Consider the following 19,959-nt stretch of genomic DNA (forward strand, 5'->3'; position numbering starts at 1 on the left):
TTATTGTTTTGAAAATGCTATATTTGCAGAAAGCAATGTATTGACATAATTAATCAGTTTCACTTTTGTTTTTGACGTTTCCCCTCCTTTTGCTCTCTGTGCTAAATCACCCTCCCTTCGAAATGCTATCACAACACAATCAGCATCCCGCTAATGAAACTACCGTACATCGCATCAGGTTTGTCAAGTTGCTGTGCAGTTTTGTATCATGATTTTGTATATTTATGGAGAGTTGTTGTGTGAGAGCATGGGTGACGTGGGTTTGTGGGCGAAGCAGAATTTTGCAGCCAACCATAAGGAGGGTTCGAATAGTGCCTAGGAGTGATCACTAAATTATGGAAATATCCCAGGATGACATCTAAAACCTCCTCAGGCACGTTTTTGATGAGGAAATGTTATAACATGGTTAAAAAAATACAAAAAAAGTAAAGTGTCGTAAAGTATAATACCCCCTCTTTAAAAACAAACTGTAAATATGTGTTAATTCCAGAAACAAAGATATAAATCTTTTGTATCAGATCACTCCTCTGACCATGTTATCCTTTACTCGTGACCTATTTAAACACACAATGTACTGCTGCTATCATTTCTCTTCATGGTTCTGTGCAATAATTATAACTGACATAATGTACGCTTTTTAAAAGTCATTAATGTCACAACAAATAACATAACAGCAGAGTAAACTGTTTTAAATTCAGAACCTTCATAATACAAATGTGTTAGCAGTGGGTGGTATAAATAAAAAGTCTGCACTGCAAACCAAAGAATATTAATGTTAGTTAAAATAATCTGATTTACAATTAAGTAATTAGTAACACTTTATTATAACTACACTTAATCATGCCTTAATAAAGCATGAAGAAAGACTTAATAAAAAAAACAACAGTTTATTAAGAATGATTCAGTCTTAACTACTTAATACTCCAACTGTAACTCCTTTTAAGTTGTTATAGATCCTAAATCATATTGAATAATTATTAATAAACTATTTGTTCATTATGGATTAAGCCTTTATTAATGTGTAGTTATTATAAAGAGGTACCAATAAAGTTTGTCTCATCTGTGTCTGTAGTGGTGACATTATTATACTGCTTCATGGTTTCAATATACTTATAATTTCAAGCTAAATCTGCTCTCCGTGCTATCTCGTAATTTAGCTTGAAAAGAAAAAAAAAAAATAATAATAATTTGAATTGCAATGAAGACAAGTCAAATGATCTCAACCTACAAATTAATTACATATTAAACATTCCAAAAGTTTAGAATTCTTCAAATTTTAGCTAATGTTGATGCTCCTCTCTCTTATAATCTAGTCATCAGGAATGATTTTTATAGGAATGGCCAGTCTTCCCAAAACTACATGCAGAGAAGCATCTTGGCTTGTTTTCTGTTTTGAATTCCTCTGATCTCCGTTGAGCAGTCGCAGCAGATCAAAAACTCCAGGATTTGTACTTTCTTTGCGCTGAGACATAGGAGGCTTAGGAGCAGGGTTCGATTTTCTTTTGACCACCCCACTTTGCTTCCTTTTATCCGTAGTAGCTTTTATTTTAGGGGGAGGAGTGGTGCGTTTCAGTCTACTCGTGCTAGATCTTTTCTTTGAAGCCGCGTTTTTGGTTGATTTTGCGGTTGGAACTGCATCACTCTCTTTTGTTACCAACTTGCGTGCCACTTTTGCATTTTGCGGATGAACTTTTTTGTTTTGCTTCGAATCGCTCTGTAAAGTCCGCTGTTGCTGCTTATTCAGCTTTGTATCAGGGGCATCTGATCTAACAGCCTTTTTACTATCCCCATTGTCTTTTACAAGAAGCCTGGAATCCTTTTTATTGTCCATTTTATTGGGCTGTTTACGTGGTCTTGAAGAGTGAGAGGGTGGGTCAAGTTGAAATTTTGTAACTTGCTTCTGGTTTGAGTGCTCTAGTTTGGTAGCTTGTTTAGCTGGCACTGCGGATTTTTTACCATTTACTTTAGATACAGGCTTGATTTTAGTACTAGCAGTAGCAGTGGTAGAAGTAGTAGTTGTAGTCCTTACTTTTGACTTTGCTGAAACAGTACTTTTTGGTTGCTTAGTAGATTTAGGCTTAGTAAGAGTTGAAGATTTGCCTTTCTTTAACTTATTACTTTTCAAATTGTTTTTATTTTTAACAATATCGACACGTGCAGTTTGAATACTTTGAGTTGTAGTAGTTCTTAACAGATCAGTTTTTGGTGCTTGCGTTGTTACGTAAAACGGCAGCGCAACGGTAGTAGTTGTAAGTGCGGGTATCTTTTTCTCATTGGCTGATCTCGAAATATGTCTGCGCTTCATCCTGTTCATTTCTTGCGCTAATGCGGTGAACCCGTCAATCAAAATTTCCAATCTTCCTTCTAGTTTTCCCAAGCGGTCTTCCATGTTGGAGTAACTTTGCTCCAACTCCGCGACCTTCTTAGACTTTTCACCCAAAGAATGCAGAGAGATAAGTTGCTTCATCTGTGCGCTGAGAAAACTTTGCTGTTTTTGTAGAGTGCGGATACCGTCCTTCATGTCTAGTGTGTTGCTTTCTAGCATGCTAAGGCGTTGGTTGAAGGTGCTGAGATGAAGTCGGAGTAAATGTTGGAAGCTAGAGTGTCTGATTTCTGGACTTGGGGTAAAACGAGGAGGTAGTCTTGGCACGTTTCTGTTCGGGATAATTGGGATTGTTGTTTTGATTGAAGGTTGAGTAGTTAGACGCATCGTCACAATCTTTTTTGGAGATTGGGTTGTTCTAATATATGTCACAAAATCTTCATCTTCGTCATCGTCGTCTCCGCTGCCATAGAGTAATATTTCTTTCTCCAAGCTAAAATTGAATACTGCTTCAGCTCCGCAAGCAATCGGTAAGAAATCCTCCGTCCTATGCGGATCTCCACAGCTGTCTGCAGTCCTCTCTTCTCTTCATGTCAAAACCAAAGCAAAATCAGGAAAGATGTAGCCAGAAAATGACCAACAATATTAAATGTGTTTTACCCAAGTCACCGCATCATCTTTGCCTGATGAGTAGCAAAGATTGGCTAAACCTATTGCCTCATAAATGTCTACATTTATGTCATTGAGATCAGGAAGAAGTTTCATATGGTCTGTGCAAAGTTTTGGCTGCCAGCAAGCCGCAAAGCTGAAGCAATAAGCAAAGAATTTAAGTGGAAAACCAGCAAATATAGAGGAGAAAGATATAGAACAAGACACAAAGAACCACTCACAATGTATACTTAATAAGTGACCCATTTCTTTGAGTTCAGACATCACACAATACCACTCCTAGTTGCATATTACTTCACTGCTCAGTAATAGCCATGACAATAGGATGAGAAAAGTACGGTAATTAAAAGTGTAATAATGAATCATGAAAATAGGGCACACCTGTCACTCTACTTTATTTTAAAGCCAGTATGTAAACCTTTCCCAGAAAATAGATTAACATAGAATTTTTCATTTTGGAAATGTCCCTTTGTCTATATTCTTCCACAACAAGGCAAAAAACATATGTATCTCCATGGAGTATGGTTTTGACTTTTTATTTCCATGGAATCATGCAGGAAATATGCCCCCTCCTTTCTGCACATTACCAAAAAACATACTGTCCTATTACCATGCTATTACTGTGCTATAAAGTTGTGTTGTATAGAAGAACCTTTGAAGCATTTATCTACAATAGAAACATCCATAGGTGTACATATCAGTGCAAATTCCAGTGTTCTAAACTATATTCCCCTTTGATCGAATGACACCATAAAATCTTGTTTGGAAATCCAAGAAAAACCGACATGCTTGCATCCCTCTCCTCTGATCGGTCAATGCTAATGCTAATGTGCCAGCCACAGCTCTCTTTAGCTCCCGGCCGGGCAACCAAAAACCCAAACATTGTCCAAAACATCCCACGCCCCGATAAGAGACGGAGTAAAAACAAAACAGGAGCCGATGGACCTACCTCTCACAGCGGCGACCAGAGTAACCAGGAAGACAGCTGTCACATGTCGGCTGACCATCTGAGTCCATGTAGCAAGTGGCTGAGAATCTGTAAAAACAAGTTTATTATTATAGGAACTGTATCAGTATGAGATAAAAAAACAACAACAACATACAGTGATGGTGTTATTTGGCATTTAGAGGTGGGCTTATTATTGGAATATTATCAACTTGGTGATTGTTGTTTGAAAGATATGGAAAATTTGAATATCAAATATAGGGTTTGGAAATAATGGCATTTTAGTCTAATTGAGACCTAATCATGAACAGCCAGTCTCCTGAATTCAAACCACATGCTACTGATTAAATTATGTCTTGTTCATAAAAATATTGAAATCAAGACTGAAAGACATTTATTTGATTTTGAAAGTAAAAAAGTAAGTCCTATTGGAATATACCATTTATACCGGTAAATAAAAAATGCTGCAAAAAGAGCTGATTAAAGATTAAAACAGAAAAAATATATATTGTAAGTAGTTATACAGTCATTTCACACTGTCTGATACTTAAATATCAACTAATACACAAGTCTGCTGGATTGATACAATATTGTTTAACTATTGTTATCAGCAAACTCCAAAAAAATAATGAGACATTGATTTTTGTCAACTTTGCCCACCCCTATTAACAATACAGGTAGATACCACTTTAATTAAGCAATCTTTATTACATTTGTAAGGAAATTACAAAAACTGCCAATTATCTTGTATCTTATCTTCCTACATTTTCTGTTTATCAATTTTTGATAAAATATATTTAATAAAAGATTGTGCAAGTACAGTTTCTTTCAAAGTATATTGATTCAAAATGTGTTTGATAACGTCTGCTGAGCCCTCATGGCCCTCAAGTAATGGCCCTCAACTAATATTAAAACTAAAGTGAATTCATAACTTTTATACCACAGTCAGTGAGAATTCCAATGGCTCACTGCTGTGCGTTAATACTGCATAACGCACAAGTAGTCCGGCTACGGTTAAATCACATTCTATATCCCTCCTCTGCAGCCATCACCATGACATCATCATAGCAATGGGTAAGCAAATGCTCAACAGCTCTGAGCAGAATGAAGGGACCAGTTTCATTTAAAACACAGAAAAAAAAAGATATTTGAGACATTGTCAGACACTGAACAGGCTTTGCACAGTCACAGTTTGACTTCAGTTTGTAGCCGTATAAATGCATTAAACAACTTGAAGCCGTGCATTATGAAGTTAAAACTGCATAACGCACAGCTCCATGTTGCTTAATGCTTACTAAAACAATAAGTATAAACTCACTGGTTGCTGGATGCAGTTCCTGGACAGGGGCAGGGCTGGCAGGCCTGGGCCCCACCTCTTGCCGGGTTTCCATAGTAGCCAGTCTGACAGCGGTCACATCTTGGTCCTTCGGTGTTGTGAAGACATTGCTTTTGGGCAGGGCACAGAAAACATGAACCGGTGAGCCAAAAACACCAGTGAAATGAATATAACATCCCCAATGACAGTGTCTGTTTTTCCACAAGTCCAGATTTGCTCACAATCATTACGCAGACATCTGCCATCCAGGGACTGCAGATGGAATGTAGCACTAGCTTAATCTGATACAGATCATCTTTTTAATGAGTTTGTACATGATCCAAGACAAATAACAATTAAACTGAACACCTTCAACACATAAAATCAAAATTACAATTTAATGGTCACATTTGGCATTGCAACTAAAAATACAGAGTGTAACTTTCTGAAGGTGGCACATCACCTGCATGACTCTATAGAAGTTAAACCATACTCTGGAGCTTGGTCCATGGAGATAGGAGAGTTTCATGCCAACATTTCTATGGGATCAAAGCAGAAGGAGGCCCTACTCCAGACCATTTTTTTTTTGTTTTTTTTTGTTTTGCTGAAATGTTACACACTGTGGCTTCAAGTAATATAAAGTCCTCCGCAAATAGTCAACAGTCAAAATATCCTGTAGCCGTATTATGTATAAAACCTGCTAAAACCTCTATACAAACATGTTCTGAAATGCACGAGATTCTTGCATAAGTTTAGCAGTTCATATTTCATATATCTCTCAAATTTTAATGCTCCTGAATGAATTCATAATGTGCACTTCAACTTTTTCTGTTTTGCCACTTAACCAAGTCGTCATTATACTGTATTTGAATTAACGATAAATGGTCATTTTTATACAGCACTTTTCCACCTTAAAGGCACTCAGAGAGCTTTACACTAAGGAACCACTCACACATTCACACACACATTCAAACACCAGTGTACACAGACACTGGGGAGGATTTGAACCACCAACCTTCAGATAAATAGACAAACACACACCAACTGAGCTACTATCACCCCTAAAAGTTTTAATTAACCTGGTAAATATGGAAATGTGTCAGAAGAACTGCTCATTGCTCATCCTATGAAAGAACGGTTGAGCTAAACAAACTTACCAAACATGCGCCTGTCTCTGGATCACAGCTGCTAGCGTGTCCATGGCAGTCGCACCTCTCACATGTGCCCAGATAGAGTCCAGAGCTGGTTCGGGTGTAGCCTTCAGCGCACTCCTGCAAGTCAATGGGATATTACCAAACAAGGGACAATAAGACTGATTATACTGTTTCCCAAAGCATCAAACTGCAATTATCATTATAGGGTGTAATGAAAAGGGTAGTGAGCCACAAGCCTAATAGCTTTCAGAATGTAATGATGATAGTGAATAGTTTAGAAGCCCTGAAAACTCACCTATTCAAAATTGCCTTCAAATAACTGTATCTTCTTACCTACTGCCTGTTTCATTTGAGGTTTTGTCTGTCTTTGAGTGTCATGAAAAGTGCTATACAAGTGGTATTTATTATCACATTACTATACAATTAAAATAATCTGGGTAAATGTTCATCTGCGCCCTATTTCTATTCACTTGTCTCCTCAATTCCTCAGCTATCACATCTACTGAGAGGAGAGGGCCAATTGGAAATAACCCGTCTGTCACTTCTATGGTCCTCTCGCTTCAGTGGGCGGTTTATATAATTTTTGAGCTTCAATTTGCTCTTTGTCTTCAAGAAATACAGTGTAAGTAATTTTCCCTGTGGATCAATACAGTTTGTAGCCGAACTGTTAGCTTCCTCCGCCTCTTCATCACATCCTCTTCGCCACCACTAATATCTAGGCTTTGACCGGAATATTTTCTCTTACAATGTACCATTTTAGCCTTAATTCACTACTAGTCTAGCTGCCACTTGTCGAAGTACCAATGTTTTTCAATGCGCAACATTTTTTTTTAAATACATCTCTTCAGTATTAGTATTATGACTATTAATTAATTGTTCATTATATTCAGTGTTTGTTCATGCTTTATTGAGGCTAAATAGGGTGTAGATATTATAAAGTTGTACTGTCTCTTCTGTTTAACATATAATTGGTCGTCACCTGGCAGGACGGTCCTCTGTATCCCTGTGGACAAGCGCACTGCTCCACCTCCAGTGCACGTTCATTACCAGTGGAGTGAGGGACAGCGATATCCATTTTAATATCAGAAATACTGGAAGGCAAAAGCAAATAGAATCAAGAATATAAGCTGTAACTCTGTTTAATTTGAAAGGAGATAATAGTTTCCATGCTCACCTGCTTTCAGCCATGTTGTCCGCGTAAGTGGCTCGGATCATGAAGACTGTAATATCAGCAAGTGCCATCAGAAGGTGCTCACGGGTGCAGGGCTGTCCATCTGCTCTTCTCCAGGCAGACTTTTAAAACAATTTAGAAAAAAGAGCTTAGGCAATTATGTCAATCTTAAAGGTGCATGATGTAACTTTTCTGATGTAGGGCCCACCACCTGTTCAGAGATGTTATTGCTTTTTCTGGAAACAATTGTGGTACTAAAATTGGTATCGGGTATTAAGCCTGTTCCTTAGAATTAAAAATCGAGTTTGAACTTTTAGTATTGTAATAAGAACAACATTAAACTTGGGTATCTCCATGGAGGTATGAAAACCAGGCCAAATTCCCAGTCAGATCTGTGGACAGGGAAGCTTGAGCACAGAAAGAATGCTTTTTTTTCCAAGAGATTTTTTCTGTAAAAATACCTATAATTTAAGAAATATCCATAACATAAACATGATATAGTATCAAATATTGCCCACATGGAGACAAGCCCGTAGCAAACACTCCCAACAGAAAAGTTACATAGAGCATCTTTAAATGCAGTTTCTAGTTGTGCACCCACCTCTCTGAAGGTCACGGTGATGGTTTGTGGAACACGTGCAGCTGGTTTGGTTTTAGAAAAATGCTCCAAGAAGATGCCATTTCCCTGGAGAACCACATCTGGCTGACCGTCGATGATCAGGGAGCGCTGCCTGGGCTCAAACCGCACTGTGTAACGCAACTCTCCTCCATATGCTGTCACCTGCAAGAGTCATAGAAGAGAGCAGGAGGTCAGGAGAAGAACCAGGTTAGAGGAGAACAGGTCAGATGTGAACAGGTCAGTGGAGAAGAACCAGCTCAGAGGAGAAGAACAGGTCAGAGGAGAAGAGCTCAGAGGAGATCATGTTAAGCTCAGAGCAGAGTGGTGGAAAGGTATGTGCATGTGTATGTGTGTCTGTTAGAGTCACGAGACAGAGGTGTGGGGGCTAACAGAGTTCAAAGCAGCTCCTGTCTGGATGCATGTGGACTCACGCCTGAGACAAACCCAGGCATGACAAAACAGCGTATACACACACACAAACACACACACACAGCAGAGGGATAAGACCAACACCATCCTGCTTACTCAGCACCTCCACAGCCTCATTTTATCTGATCTCTCACCTTATCTCCCCTGAAGCTCTGTGGCAGCACCCAGAAGTAAACGTCGCTATCCAAAAAGGAGCGGTAGGTGATTTCCGAGGTGCCTCTTTGAGTGATGCCTTGAGAAATAGTTTTAGTGTTGGCACTATTCGATAGAGTGAAGAGTTGCCCATTTACTCCTCCACGCACCTGGACAGTAACATAAACATATGTTACAGAGATGTGAATGTTTCTGTCTACATCAGCAGAATCCCTTTTGCTCACTGCTCCTCACTTTTAGCATCTAAACATTAAATGCTGATACAGCGGAGCTGCACAAATATTGAGACAAACATTGATACCAAAAATATTCCCTCCCTTCAAGCTTTGGCAACCTACTTGATCTCTGTTCCAAGTGGAGCTGGCGCACTGCTTGGTGACACCCATACAGAAACACTGCAGACAGCCCTCGGGATTGGCCTCGGAGAGGTGGAAGGAGCCAGGCTTACATTCATCACACTGAGCCCCTGCCACGTTGTTCTGCAAGATTCACAGCAATGCAAAACATGTGTTATGCATCAGTAGATGACAGCTGTAAATACAAATAAACAGCTCTGCAGGCCTCAGTATAACTGACCTTGCAGTTACAGGGCCGGCTGCTGGAGCTGATGGATCCTCTGTTATCACATGTGGAGATGCCTAAAGGAGAACAGAGGATGAGACACCTGGAAACACTGTACCCTATGCATACCTGAGCCATGAGCACACTATACAATACTACAGGGGAACATTGTATGGTAATCATTACATGAGGCAAGGACCACATATGTCCATACAGAGAGATACACGGAGCCAACAGGTGCAACTGTTCAACACTGCTGATTTCATACAATAATTACAGATGGATAATGAATACTCACTGGAGGTAGGAACACATTTTCCATTGGGTTGGAGGGGGTTACCCTGGTAACCAGGTGCACACCTAAACAAAAACAGTTTTTAGGTCTGGAGTCTTTTTAAGATAGAATAAAAACATTTTTTTTAAATCACAAGCATCACTCACTTTTCACAGCGTCTTCCAGTGTATCCAGGCCTGCAGGCGTCACATGTTGCTTGTTGGTCAATGTCCAAAAAGCATGTATCTGAAAACCTAAAAAAAAAAAAAAAAAAAAAATCATACAAATGTTTAATAATAATGACAAATGCACAGATTCTTGAGTGGCTGTGTGTGGTCCCTGGCCTCACCGTCGAGAGGTCTCGTAGTACGGGCAGGGGCAGGGTTTGCAGTCATCGGGGCGACCACGGGTCGGGTCACCGAAGTAACCCGGGCGACACTTATCGCACTGAGGGCCCTCTGTGTTGTGCTGGCAGCTCTGTGAAATGGAACACATCAGTCACTCCACAGGACAGCGCCCAGAATAGATCCAAAGGTTTGCTATTTTGTAAAGTGGTTTGACTCTGGGTGTGAGAGTGAGATACGAGACATGTATGTATGATAAATACAAATAAGTTCAAACATGTCAATTAAAAGTGTTTAAAGTATCTAAATGTCCATCATGTCATTTTAATTACAAAACACATTTAAACATTATAAAACACATGAATGAATTATGTTCATTACCAGACAGTGTCCGTTGACCGGGTCGCAGGCGCTGGCGTGTCCGTTACAGTTGCAGCCTGCACAGGTGCCCAGGTACAGGCCTCCAGGAACACGCTCAAAACCAGCGGAGCACATCTCACAGGACAAACCAGTGTATCCGGGAGGGCATCTGAGCATAAGGACACCAAAATACTGTATGACCAAACTACAAACTCAACTATATTGTATATTGTATATACTGCAATATCAGCTAATGCAATACACACATTAAGTTACTTATTTTGCAATATCTTTTATATTGAGATATTTACAGTATTTATTCTATTTTTCCGACAGAGACTAAATTAACATTGAAGTGGGACTAAAAATTTATTTAAAGGTGCACTATGTCACTTTTTAGATGGAGGGTCGGCAAACCTGCTTGCTGCCATTCATTTGCCTGGAATTTTCCACAGTATGGCATTAAACACATCTATCTCCATGAGGGAAATCACGTAATGACACAAGGGCAACTACGGGTCAGATCTGTAGAAAGGCGAGCGCACTAACAATAAGAACATATGTTTTTCAACTGTGGAACATGCAAAGGAGTAATATCTCCATGGAGACAAGCAGCGTTGCTTTGTCCAGGTTAAGCCTCCGTTGGGTTTTGGCAAATATGACAAAGTTTGACCAGCAAATATAGACCTTTCAATTGAACTTAACATGCCAACAAACATTAATAAGTTGACATTTTGAGTACAGTTATCTAACATTGCATAATTTCTCATATCGTGCAGTCCTAGGACAAACTTGGTCTCATTATAAGTTTTCCTACCTGCATTCCTCCACCTCTTTGGCATGGCCAGAGGTCCTGAACTCTACGTTGGTGGTGTCCATGAGGATGTCGCTAAGGGCAACGCTGACCATGTGGTTGTCGTAGATGGTTCGGATGTTGATGCTGTCCAGATTGGCCAAAGTCATCATCAGCTCCTCTCGGCTCACAGGGCGGCCATTGGAGTGCTGCCAGTTTTGCTGAAAGAGAAAGTCAAATAAATGTACGGCTGTTTTCTACTTGTGCAAATTAAGTACTAATATTAAACTTTATCTGAAAATGTAAGTTATTTAAGTACAGTTTGAGCAATGTGAGCAATGTATCAAAATGAGAATGTTACCAAAATAGTGAAATAAAAATTTGTAAAAAAAATAATAAAAATAATATAATGTAATAATAATAATAATAATAATAATAATAATAATATTGTATTAGTTGCAGAGCCCTAACTGCAAGGGTACATAACATGTTTGTCTTTATGGAAATGCTGTTGCCTTGTGTAGAATGTTCCACAGTATGGCATTACACTTGACTACCTCCATAAGACAAGCAGATGACACAATCAGGCCAAGTTACAGGTCAGATCTCTTACTGTAACAATGCACATTTTTCTGAGTATTTCTGAGTAATAAAAACATGCACAATGACTGAAATATGTGATATACCCTGGAGACAAGCAGGCGGCATGCTTTATATCAGAAAAGTTACGGAGTGGACCTTTAAGCATTGACATTATGCCTGGTAAATGAGCTTCATGAATTGCAATGTGCTGATATAGAGTCGTGAAGGGAAAATGGAGAGGAAGAGTGACTTAAAAAAACAACTGTAGGTATGTTTTATTGAACATACTGGATTATAAATTTATTACCTCAGAACATTCAGTTTAGCATAATACAGTCACTAATTTATGTACAACTATAAATCCCCAGGACCCCCCAAGCACTGCGTCTTTGAACTGTCCCTCTTAAATCTCGAAACAACCTTTATTACATTAATATAATTATGTTCAGAAATAATATCATGCTGAGCGTCTTACCTCGGTGAACTTGATGTCTTTTGAGTTGGACACTCTGGCAGGAGTGGGGCTGCCTCTGCGATACACAAGTCTGCGTCCATTTCCCACTATTGTCACATCAGGCTTCTCCACAGGCTCAGACAGACCACGGGCCAGAGTGTAACGCACTTTGTACTTCAGTGAGCCTCCATACGAGTCGATCTGAAACGGGAAAAAATATGTTTGAATTGGAAACATTTCTACAATCTGAAAATGTCAAGTGTTTTTATGTGAAGACAACTGCAAAGTGACATTGTTGAACTCAAGTTGTATCTTTGTTTTGTTTTTTTAAGCGCATGTACAGGGCTGTGGGTAGGGATAGGTTTTTTTTTTTTAATCCAGGACAATACAAGATTCAGCAAACATGCTTAAAACAAATCAAAATACAACTCACAGTAAGAAAATAATGAGGAAATATCATTAGTTGAAAGCTAAAGTTAAAGGTCTATTTTGTATTGCCCTGTGAATTGATCCATCATTCAACACGACTGGAGACACATGATTTTCCTTTAATGCGCCACACAGTAAGGCCCCACCCAGCAATCAACCCATTAACTTTATGGTTGTGAAGCAGAAACACTAACCACCCAGCCATCAAGCTATAATACACTATAATTATTTACCTTGTTGCCGAGAAACTGTCGTGGTAGAGTCCAGAAAGAGTCCAGGTTGAGGAAGCGTCTCGACAGATCGACAAGCTGAAACTCTCGCTCCTCTGGATATATCAGGAGCTGAGTAGAGGACAGAGGAGGAGTCCCTGGCCGCGATGGGAAACTAACATTCACACCTAAAGAAAAATATAAAAATGTGAGGTTACACTGTATAATAATTAATTAGCCTGAATAAAGCAAGAAGAAAGACTCAATTCATTGTAAACGCATAGTATTAAGCATGATTCAGGATTAGTAGCTACTGACTAACTGACTAACTACTAAGGGGTTGGCGTTAGTAGTTAGTTAGGGTATTAATAAAAAGGCACAGTATGTAACTTTATGGAGGTGGCATGTGTCCTGCATGATTCCGTAAAAAATTGAAATAAGTATGGTTTTATGCCATACTGTCAAAGATTATAGCCAAAGAAACAATATTTCTATGGAAACAAGCAGGGGGTGGTGCTTCTTCAGGCCAAGTAAGAGTCAGGTTTATGGAGAAGCAAGCCCGCTCAGAGAAATGACACATATTTTTTTAGATTTTCAGTGCAATAAACACAAGCAAAATGGAAACAAAAAACATGCTTTTAAGTCTTTTAACAATAAACTATTTATTCAATATTATTCCTCCATGCTTTATTATTTAGGTAGCATTTTTATAAAGCGTTACGAAAGCTTACATGTTTAGAGTTATATTTATTATTTGTTGTTTAGTAAAAGTATTTGTACCTTTGTAGTCATCCTCCTCAGTGAACCGCAGGCTGATTTGGTCACGGTAGCGGCCAGTGGCTTTGCAGTTCTTCGTGACTCCAGCACAGAAGCAGGGCACACAGCGACCATCCATGGTGAACTGACCATCGGGACAATTTCCTAAGAATCAAAATGTGGTTTAGTTAAGATTTTGAAAAAGAAATTGGGTTCTGGAAGTAACTTTTAATTAGACTTGCACCATTTTATTTTTGCAAAACTAAGCAATTTTCTTGCAAATGTATCTAAACAAGCACTGAATTCCTTTTGCCTCACATTTACAGTTTGGTTCATTACCAACCAGCCTAAAATTGAAATGGTTTGTGACTTAAATGTTCCAAAAGTCAAGTTTTAAAAATTGTAATTCAAGCACAAATTACCCATGCTTTGCCTCCATGAAAATGTTCTTGCCTTGCCTAAAATGTTCCAAAGTATGGTATTAAACTTGTCTATAACCATGCAGACAAGCAGTTAGCGCAACCAGGCCTAGGTACAGGCTAGATCTGTGGAGAGGCGATACTATTCACAGTCAGAATGCATGCTGTTAAACCCGTTTTAGCCCTAAATTTGACACAGATATGTTAATGACAGTATATTAAATCACTGCATTTGTTCAACTAAACCTACAGAGTAAAAATGACAAACAAAAAAATAATAAAAAACGTATTATTGCAATAGTCTATCCACAATTGTTAAATAATAATTAATAAAACTATTTAATTTTCCTTAGTGTCCATTGCTTTTTGGCTTGTAATATGAGTATCCATACCTGGGTTGGAGGTGGTGGTTAAAGTGAGTACTCCATCGGGAATCCCAAACACCAGGCCTTTAGCGTTGATGGCTTCACAGGTGTAGGCTCCCTGGTCCGTCTCCTTCACATCTCGAATGGTCAAAGTGCCACGCCCATCTTCACTCGTCATGGTGATCCTAGAAATAAATTGCAGGTAAATAAGACTATGACATATAAGAAAAATACACTAAAAACCTAAAAAAAAATACAGATATGATATAGTCAAGGCAGTGTTGAGTATCCAGTTGTGTAACGTACATCTCTCACTATGTAATTCTGCGGTCCAGTCCAAATTTCAAACATGAAAGAACAGACTCAATACTCAATCATAATAAAAAAAACAAACTCTCATTTTCAAGACATAATAATAGTACTCCGAAATCATTCTAAAATTATGCAGGAAAGGTCAAAACTTGTTCTGCTTAGATAATCTTTTTAAATATCTAGTTTCAATACTAGTTTCAGTACTGATAGGCTCTGTGGACAACCGGGACGTCCAGGATGTGACTGTTGGCAAAACTCCCGTAGAAGTAAAATTGGACAGGGAGTAGTGACGCTAAGTGACGCTGAAATGAATAAATATTTAAAGATCAGACAGTGGACAGGGAGCTGCGGGGGGATGTCACTGACAACATGTTAAACACTACACAAATAAAATGAATACTTCACCGGAGGACACTATGTTTAGAAAGAGAAATGTTTGTCTTTATTTTTTATTTTAATATATTTTATGCTTTCAGATTGTAATAAAAGTGACTGCTATGTGTTGCTGCAACCATGGCATTGAAATGTACCAGGTCTGACTAGAAAGTACAGGATCACAATAAAGTCTCTGTTATATCTGTTCTTTGTTGCTCCTATTTGTAAAACCCTGTCAAACGAGGGCTGCTACAAAAAGTCCGTAGAACAATCCTGAGATTCTACTGAGTTAATTACGCAAAAACTATGCAGTACTTTCATATATATATACGCTTTCAATGATTTACTGTCATTGCTAAAGATATCTAATGCACTGTAACTGTTTAACCGCACACACAGGCTACACCCAGCTCTGAAAATGCTAATTCATGAGGATTATTTTCAGCCAAGGAATTCGTGTTTGCCGTAACCACAGAAAATCTCAGTCATCCAATTCAGATGTTTAAAAGAGATGCAAGTCAATTTAAAGGTACAGTATGTAACTTCCTGGAGTGGCACATCACTTGCATGGATCCATAGAAACAAGGAGCTATACTTTGGAACATTCTCCATAGAAATAGATATTTTTTATGCCATACTGTGTGGATTATCGTCAAAGGAGCAACATTTCCATGGAGACAAGCAAGAAAGGGCCAGGTTTGTGGAGATGCAAGCCCGCTCACAGTAAGAAAGCGAGTTTTTTTTTTAAGTTTTACAATGCAATAAAAACAACCAAAAATGAAAAAGCTCTTACTTTTTTTTTTTTTTTTTTTTTTACCAACATGTTAAATACTGTGGCTTTAACCAATCCCAATATATTAAGGCTGAGTTCTTCTCTCAAACAGAAAACACTCTGTTCCACTTTCTGATGTCACGTGGCATTACAGGAAATGCTCCACCATGTTTTTAACTCTATTCAACAAAAGGTAAACGGTAGCTATTAACTTGAAATCTACTGCTTCACGACATCACAAGGTGGAACAGAGCATTTTGAGCTCTTGGAGATGTTACAGACTAATAATAAAGGATTACTCAAACATGTGTGAATGAAACAAAACACAACTATCACTACGTAATATGGGACCTTTAAAGTTAAGGTGCACTTTATTGTCTTTATTAAGTAGGGAAATCTGTCCTCTGTCTTTGACCCATGGCTGAATAAATGACAGCTCACACAACACGCAAAACTATTGAGTGGAGTTTGTATTGTGCTTCAGAGTAATTATGCTCTCATCAGAAGCATATGTGTTTTGGCAAAATATGGTTCTGTGTAGCCTCAACGTCAACAAGCATGTTTTCAATCTTCTCACTGGCCTCCACCGTCACAATTCTGACAACTCTCTGCTGAGATATTTTTATAATGTGAACAGAAATGTAGCAATTTAAATGAAACTCTCAATGTGAATTTGTTGTTTTGGAAAAGCCCTTCGAGGTACAGACTATGCAAATTAACCTTGGCTATAAATGTTGCAGTGTAGAGGATCTTGGTAACATTTTATAATACTACACTGTTAACATCGCTATTCATCTTATTCTGGAAGTTGCCGCGGGCACCGCCATTGTCATTCGAGTTGTATTATTTCGATCTTGACATTAAATAAGTTCTATATGGACTACAGAGACGTTTTAAAGCCTCCCAGAGAATCGGTGCATTGTTGACTTGTTGGTCACATGAACATTGTACACAAATAAAGGTACTTTATATCATATTTTAGCAGAAAAACTTGGGATTCCCGCTTAAGTGCCACCACAAAGAAAGAGCTTGCATTTCTAGATACTGTTACCTCCTCAAAAATATACATACTATACAGAGTGTTTTGTTTCATTCACACATTTGAGTAACCCTGGATTATCTCCAAAGCTCAAAATGCTCTGTTCCACCTTGTGATGTCATGAAGCAGTAGTTTAGCAGCTACAGTACATTTTACCTTTAACTCAGTAGAGATTGGCAATTCCAGGGCTGAAATCACTCAAAAGATTCTAGTACTGGTGTATGTAGTTTAAAAAACAGTGGAGCACTTCCTGCATTACTACATGACATCACAAGTGTTTTTTTCAGTTTGAGAGAAGAACATGTGTTAAAAAAAATGTGTGAATGAAACAAAACACAACTCCAGGTCTGTTTGTGATGAGGAAGCAACATTATAGCATAGATCAGAAAATAGCATAATATGGGTTCTTTAAAAGTTATTGGCGTGACATCCATTTGGAATTTGATGATTAATGAACCAGAAAAGGACATTGCATCACCAAACAAACACTGAATGTAAGTGTAAAAATGTTATGTATGAATCAAAGTTAAATGAGATTAGCAAACATCTTCATTTGTCTCGCCCCAGTACAGATATATTGTATAATCAGCTCTTGAGGTCAAAATATATCTGGATGTGCAAGGTTAGAATCCTAGTTGTTGATAGCTTTACTTTGCCATGTCAAAACTCCACTCTGGTCTCTGAAAGTTGTGAAAAGCGCTTATAAACTCATCGCGGTGAATCATTTGAAGACTCGGAATACATAAGGTAAGTGAGGATTAACTTTGAGCTGCGGCAAACCATTTAAAATGAACTGGTTCTAGTTTTTAAAAATCAAACACAACGCCTTTAAGTATTTTTATCTACACCGTGTTCCAATATTTTCAGATTTTAATGATGACATTTACTGATGAAACTATACAATACCAAAGCAATACCTGGCACTGGTTGGGATGTGTCCCCAGTTGAGTCTCCAGGTGATGATGGGGGTGGGGACACCAGTGGCCTGACAGGTGAAGGTGACCGTGGACCCTCGCGCCGCCTGCACCGACTCCTCCGGTGGGCTGATCACCGATGGAGCAGCTGTGAAGAAGGGAGGGGTGCAGACGCAAATGAATATATAAATATGCTTGACCCAGTACAGATATACTGTATAAGCCGCTGTTGAGGTCAAAATAAGTTTGCTGTATATTGCCTGCATCAAATTATAAAGCGTTTTATTGTACGATAATCAGGAAGCAAGGCAGTAAAAATCTGGTACAGCACCTTTAATTATCATTATTATTACAGACTATATACTCAACACTCAACATTTACATAACTCCACACCATCAGTTTCGATAATATCCCTTTTCCCATATGTCTCCCACTTCTGCTGTAAAGTGTGAAAAACATTACAAAGTGTTGAGCCTCTCGTTAAAAGCGCATTAGGCAGAGCTGGCACAGGTCAGGATTAGCTCATTCAGTGGAAAAGTCAAAGGGACAAATAATTCACTCAGATGGACGGACAATTCCTCCTTCAGTTCTCCAGAATGGATTCCCCACAAACACAAAAAAGCTCAGTGTGTCACATGTGAGAAAAGAGCTGGTAAATTAGTCACAGCTACAAAGAACTCAGCGAGGGTGATTATTGGGATTAAAGAAGACGTAAATGGTGGGTAGACTAGAAAAAAATACTCAAGTACAAGTATTGTTACTTCAAAATGGTAAATGTGAAAAGTGGTCAAAGAAAAAAAGTACTAAGGAACAAAAGATAAAATAAAACAAACTAAATTACAAAACAGCACATGAAACGGAGATATTAAAATAATATTCAAAACTGCCGATTCAGTTTTTGACACTTTTAGACCTATTGACCTTATTCTGGAAGTTGCTGTGGGCATCGCCATCATCATTCGGGTTGTTTTATTTAGCGAGGGGCTGTAGATCTTGACAGCAAATAAGTTCTATACAGACTACAAAGCTCTTTTAAGCCTCCTAGAGAATCAGTGCTGTGTTGACTTGTTGGTCACATGAACATTTTACACAAACATGGCACAATAAAGAAGGAGCATTTTAATAGCATTAATATTCACAGTGGGAAGGGGCAAAAACACATTTACTTCAGTTCCACAGAAAAATATATTACTCATGTAGGACTAATTGGATAAAAAGTAAAAGAACAATTTTATTAAAAAGTTACTTAAATAAATGTACTTGAGTAAATGCAGTACTGAAGACAGTGTCCCTGCACCACAATGGGATAAAAATGATAATGATAGAATTAGGTGTAACTTACTGCAGCCGTACTCATCAGATCGGTCGGGGCAGTCGGGCTCCTCATCGCACTGATAACTGGCCGGGATACAGGTGCGGTCACTGAGGCATTCAAACTGCTCCGGAGCACATCTGTCACTGGGACCCTTCGTGGCTAAAGGACAAAATGCATGTAAATTAGTTCATTTTTTATCATCTTAAAAATAAAGTAACATAAAAATAATATGTACTTACGACAGTCGAGTTCATCAGAGTTGTCCTCACAGTCGTTGTCTCCATCACAGCGCCACAGTTTAAGAGCACATCGGCCATTTTTACATTTGAACTCATTGGGCTCACACGGAGAGGGGGTCCCTGCAACATCACAGGAACACATTTTAACAATTTGTTGTCATTTGTGGTGCCATGCTGTTGCATTCAAAGCCACATCTCTGGCAGTCTCACCCGGGGCAACAGTGGTTCTAGTATTTTGCTATTATTCAGGAAAATAAAGGAAACCATAAAACCCAGAGGAAACCTATACTGATATGGGGGAAACAGACAGGCCTTGTCCAATGGGGGCCCGTCTTAGAATGCATTTGTGCCATTTTGTAATGAAAACTGTCATCTTTCGTCCACTAATACGCTCACAAAATTTTATTGCCCCTGTAGGGAAATTTGTCCTCTGCATTTGACCCATCCTTCAATGTTGAACCATTCAAGGATAGGTCTAAACTCCAGACCATAGGCTACTCTCAATCAGGACTACCTTAGTTGTAATATTTTACCTATTGTGCATGTGTTGGGTTTATGGAGTAAACGGAGTGCCCAAAGGAAGTACGTGAGTAACATTTATAGAGTCTTTTACAGAGATCAGTCTTCAGGGTCAAAGGATGGAACAAATTAATGTCGCCTGGGTACA

At 38.6% G+C, this 19,959-nt stretch overlaps 1 protein-coding gene across 9 annotated transcripts in view; it reads right to left on the reverse strand.

Moving 5' to 3' along the window:
- Positions 1-19,959, reverse strand: part of hspg2 (heparan sulfate proteoglycan 2) — a 179,653-nt gene that overhangs the window by 65,682 nt on the left and 94,012 nt on the right. For all 9 annotated transcript variants that reach the window (XM_055223337.1, XM_055223338.1, XM_055223339.1 and 6 more), the window contains 21 exons: positions 19,293-19,412; positions 19,081-19,212; positions 17,741-17,885; positions 14,353-14,510; positions 13,566-13,706; positions 12,810-12,973; positions 12,169-12,348; positions 11,136-11,332; positions 10,340-10,487; positions 9,964-10,091; positions 9,782-9,868; positions 9,639-9,700; positions 9,356-9,417; positions 9,118-9,258; positions 8,761-8,928; positions 8,180-8,359; positions 7,582-7,700; positions 7,387-7,498; positions 6,411-6,524; positions 5,257-5,384; positions 3,942-4,028 (listed from right to left, as the gene is read on the reverse strand). In XM_055223337.1, the coding sequence (XP_055079312.1) occupies positions 3,942-4,028; positions 5,257-5,384; positions 6,411-6,524; positions 7,387-7,498; positions 7,582-7,700; positions 8,180-8,359; positions 8,761-8,928; positions 9,118-9,258; positions 9,356-9,417; positions 9,639-9,700; positions 9,782-9,868; positions 9,964-10,091; positions 10,340-10,487; positions 11,136-11,332; positions 12,169-12,348; positions 12,810-12,973; positions 13,566-13,706; positions 14,353-14,510; positions 17,741-17,885; positions 19,081-19,212; positions 19,293-19,412 (2,773 nt within the window). The remainder of the gene's footprint in view (positions 1-3,941; positions 4,029-5,256; positions 5,385-6,410; positions 6,525-7,386; positions 7,499-7,581; positions 7,701-8,179; positions 8,360-8,760; positions 8,929-9,117; positions 9,259-9,355; positions 9,418-9,638; positions 9,701-9,781; positions 9,869-9,963; positions 10,092-10,339; positions 10,488-11,135; positions 11,333-12,168; positions 12,349-12,809; positions 12,974-13,565; positions 13,707-14,352; positions 14,511-17,740; positions 17,886-19,080; positions 19,213-19,292; positions 19,413-19,959) is intronic.

The sequence above is a fragment of the Periophthalmus magnuspinnatus genome, chromosome 7, assembly GCF_009829125.3.
Source record: "Periophthalmus magnuspinnatus isolate fPerMag1 chromosome 7, fPerMag1.2.pri, whole genome shotgun sequence".
In the NCBI taxonomy this organism is placed as follows: Eukaryota; Metazoa; Chordata; class Actinopteri; order Gobiiformes; family Gobiidae; genus Periophthalmus; species Periophthalmus magnuspinnatus.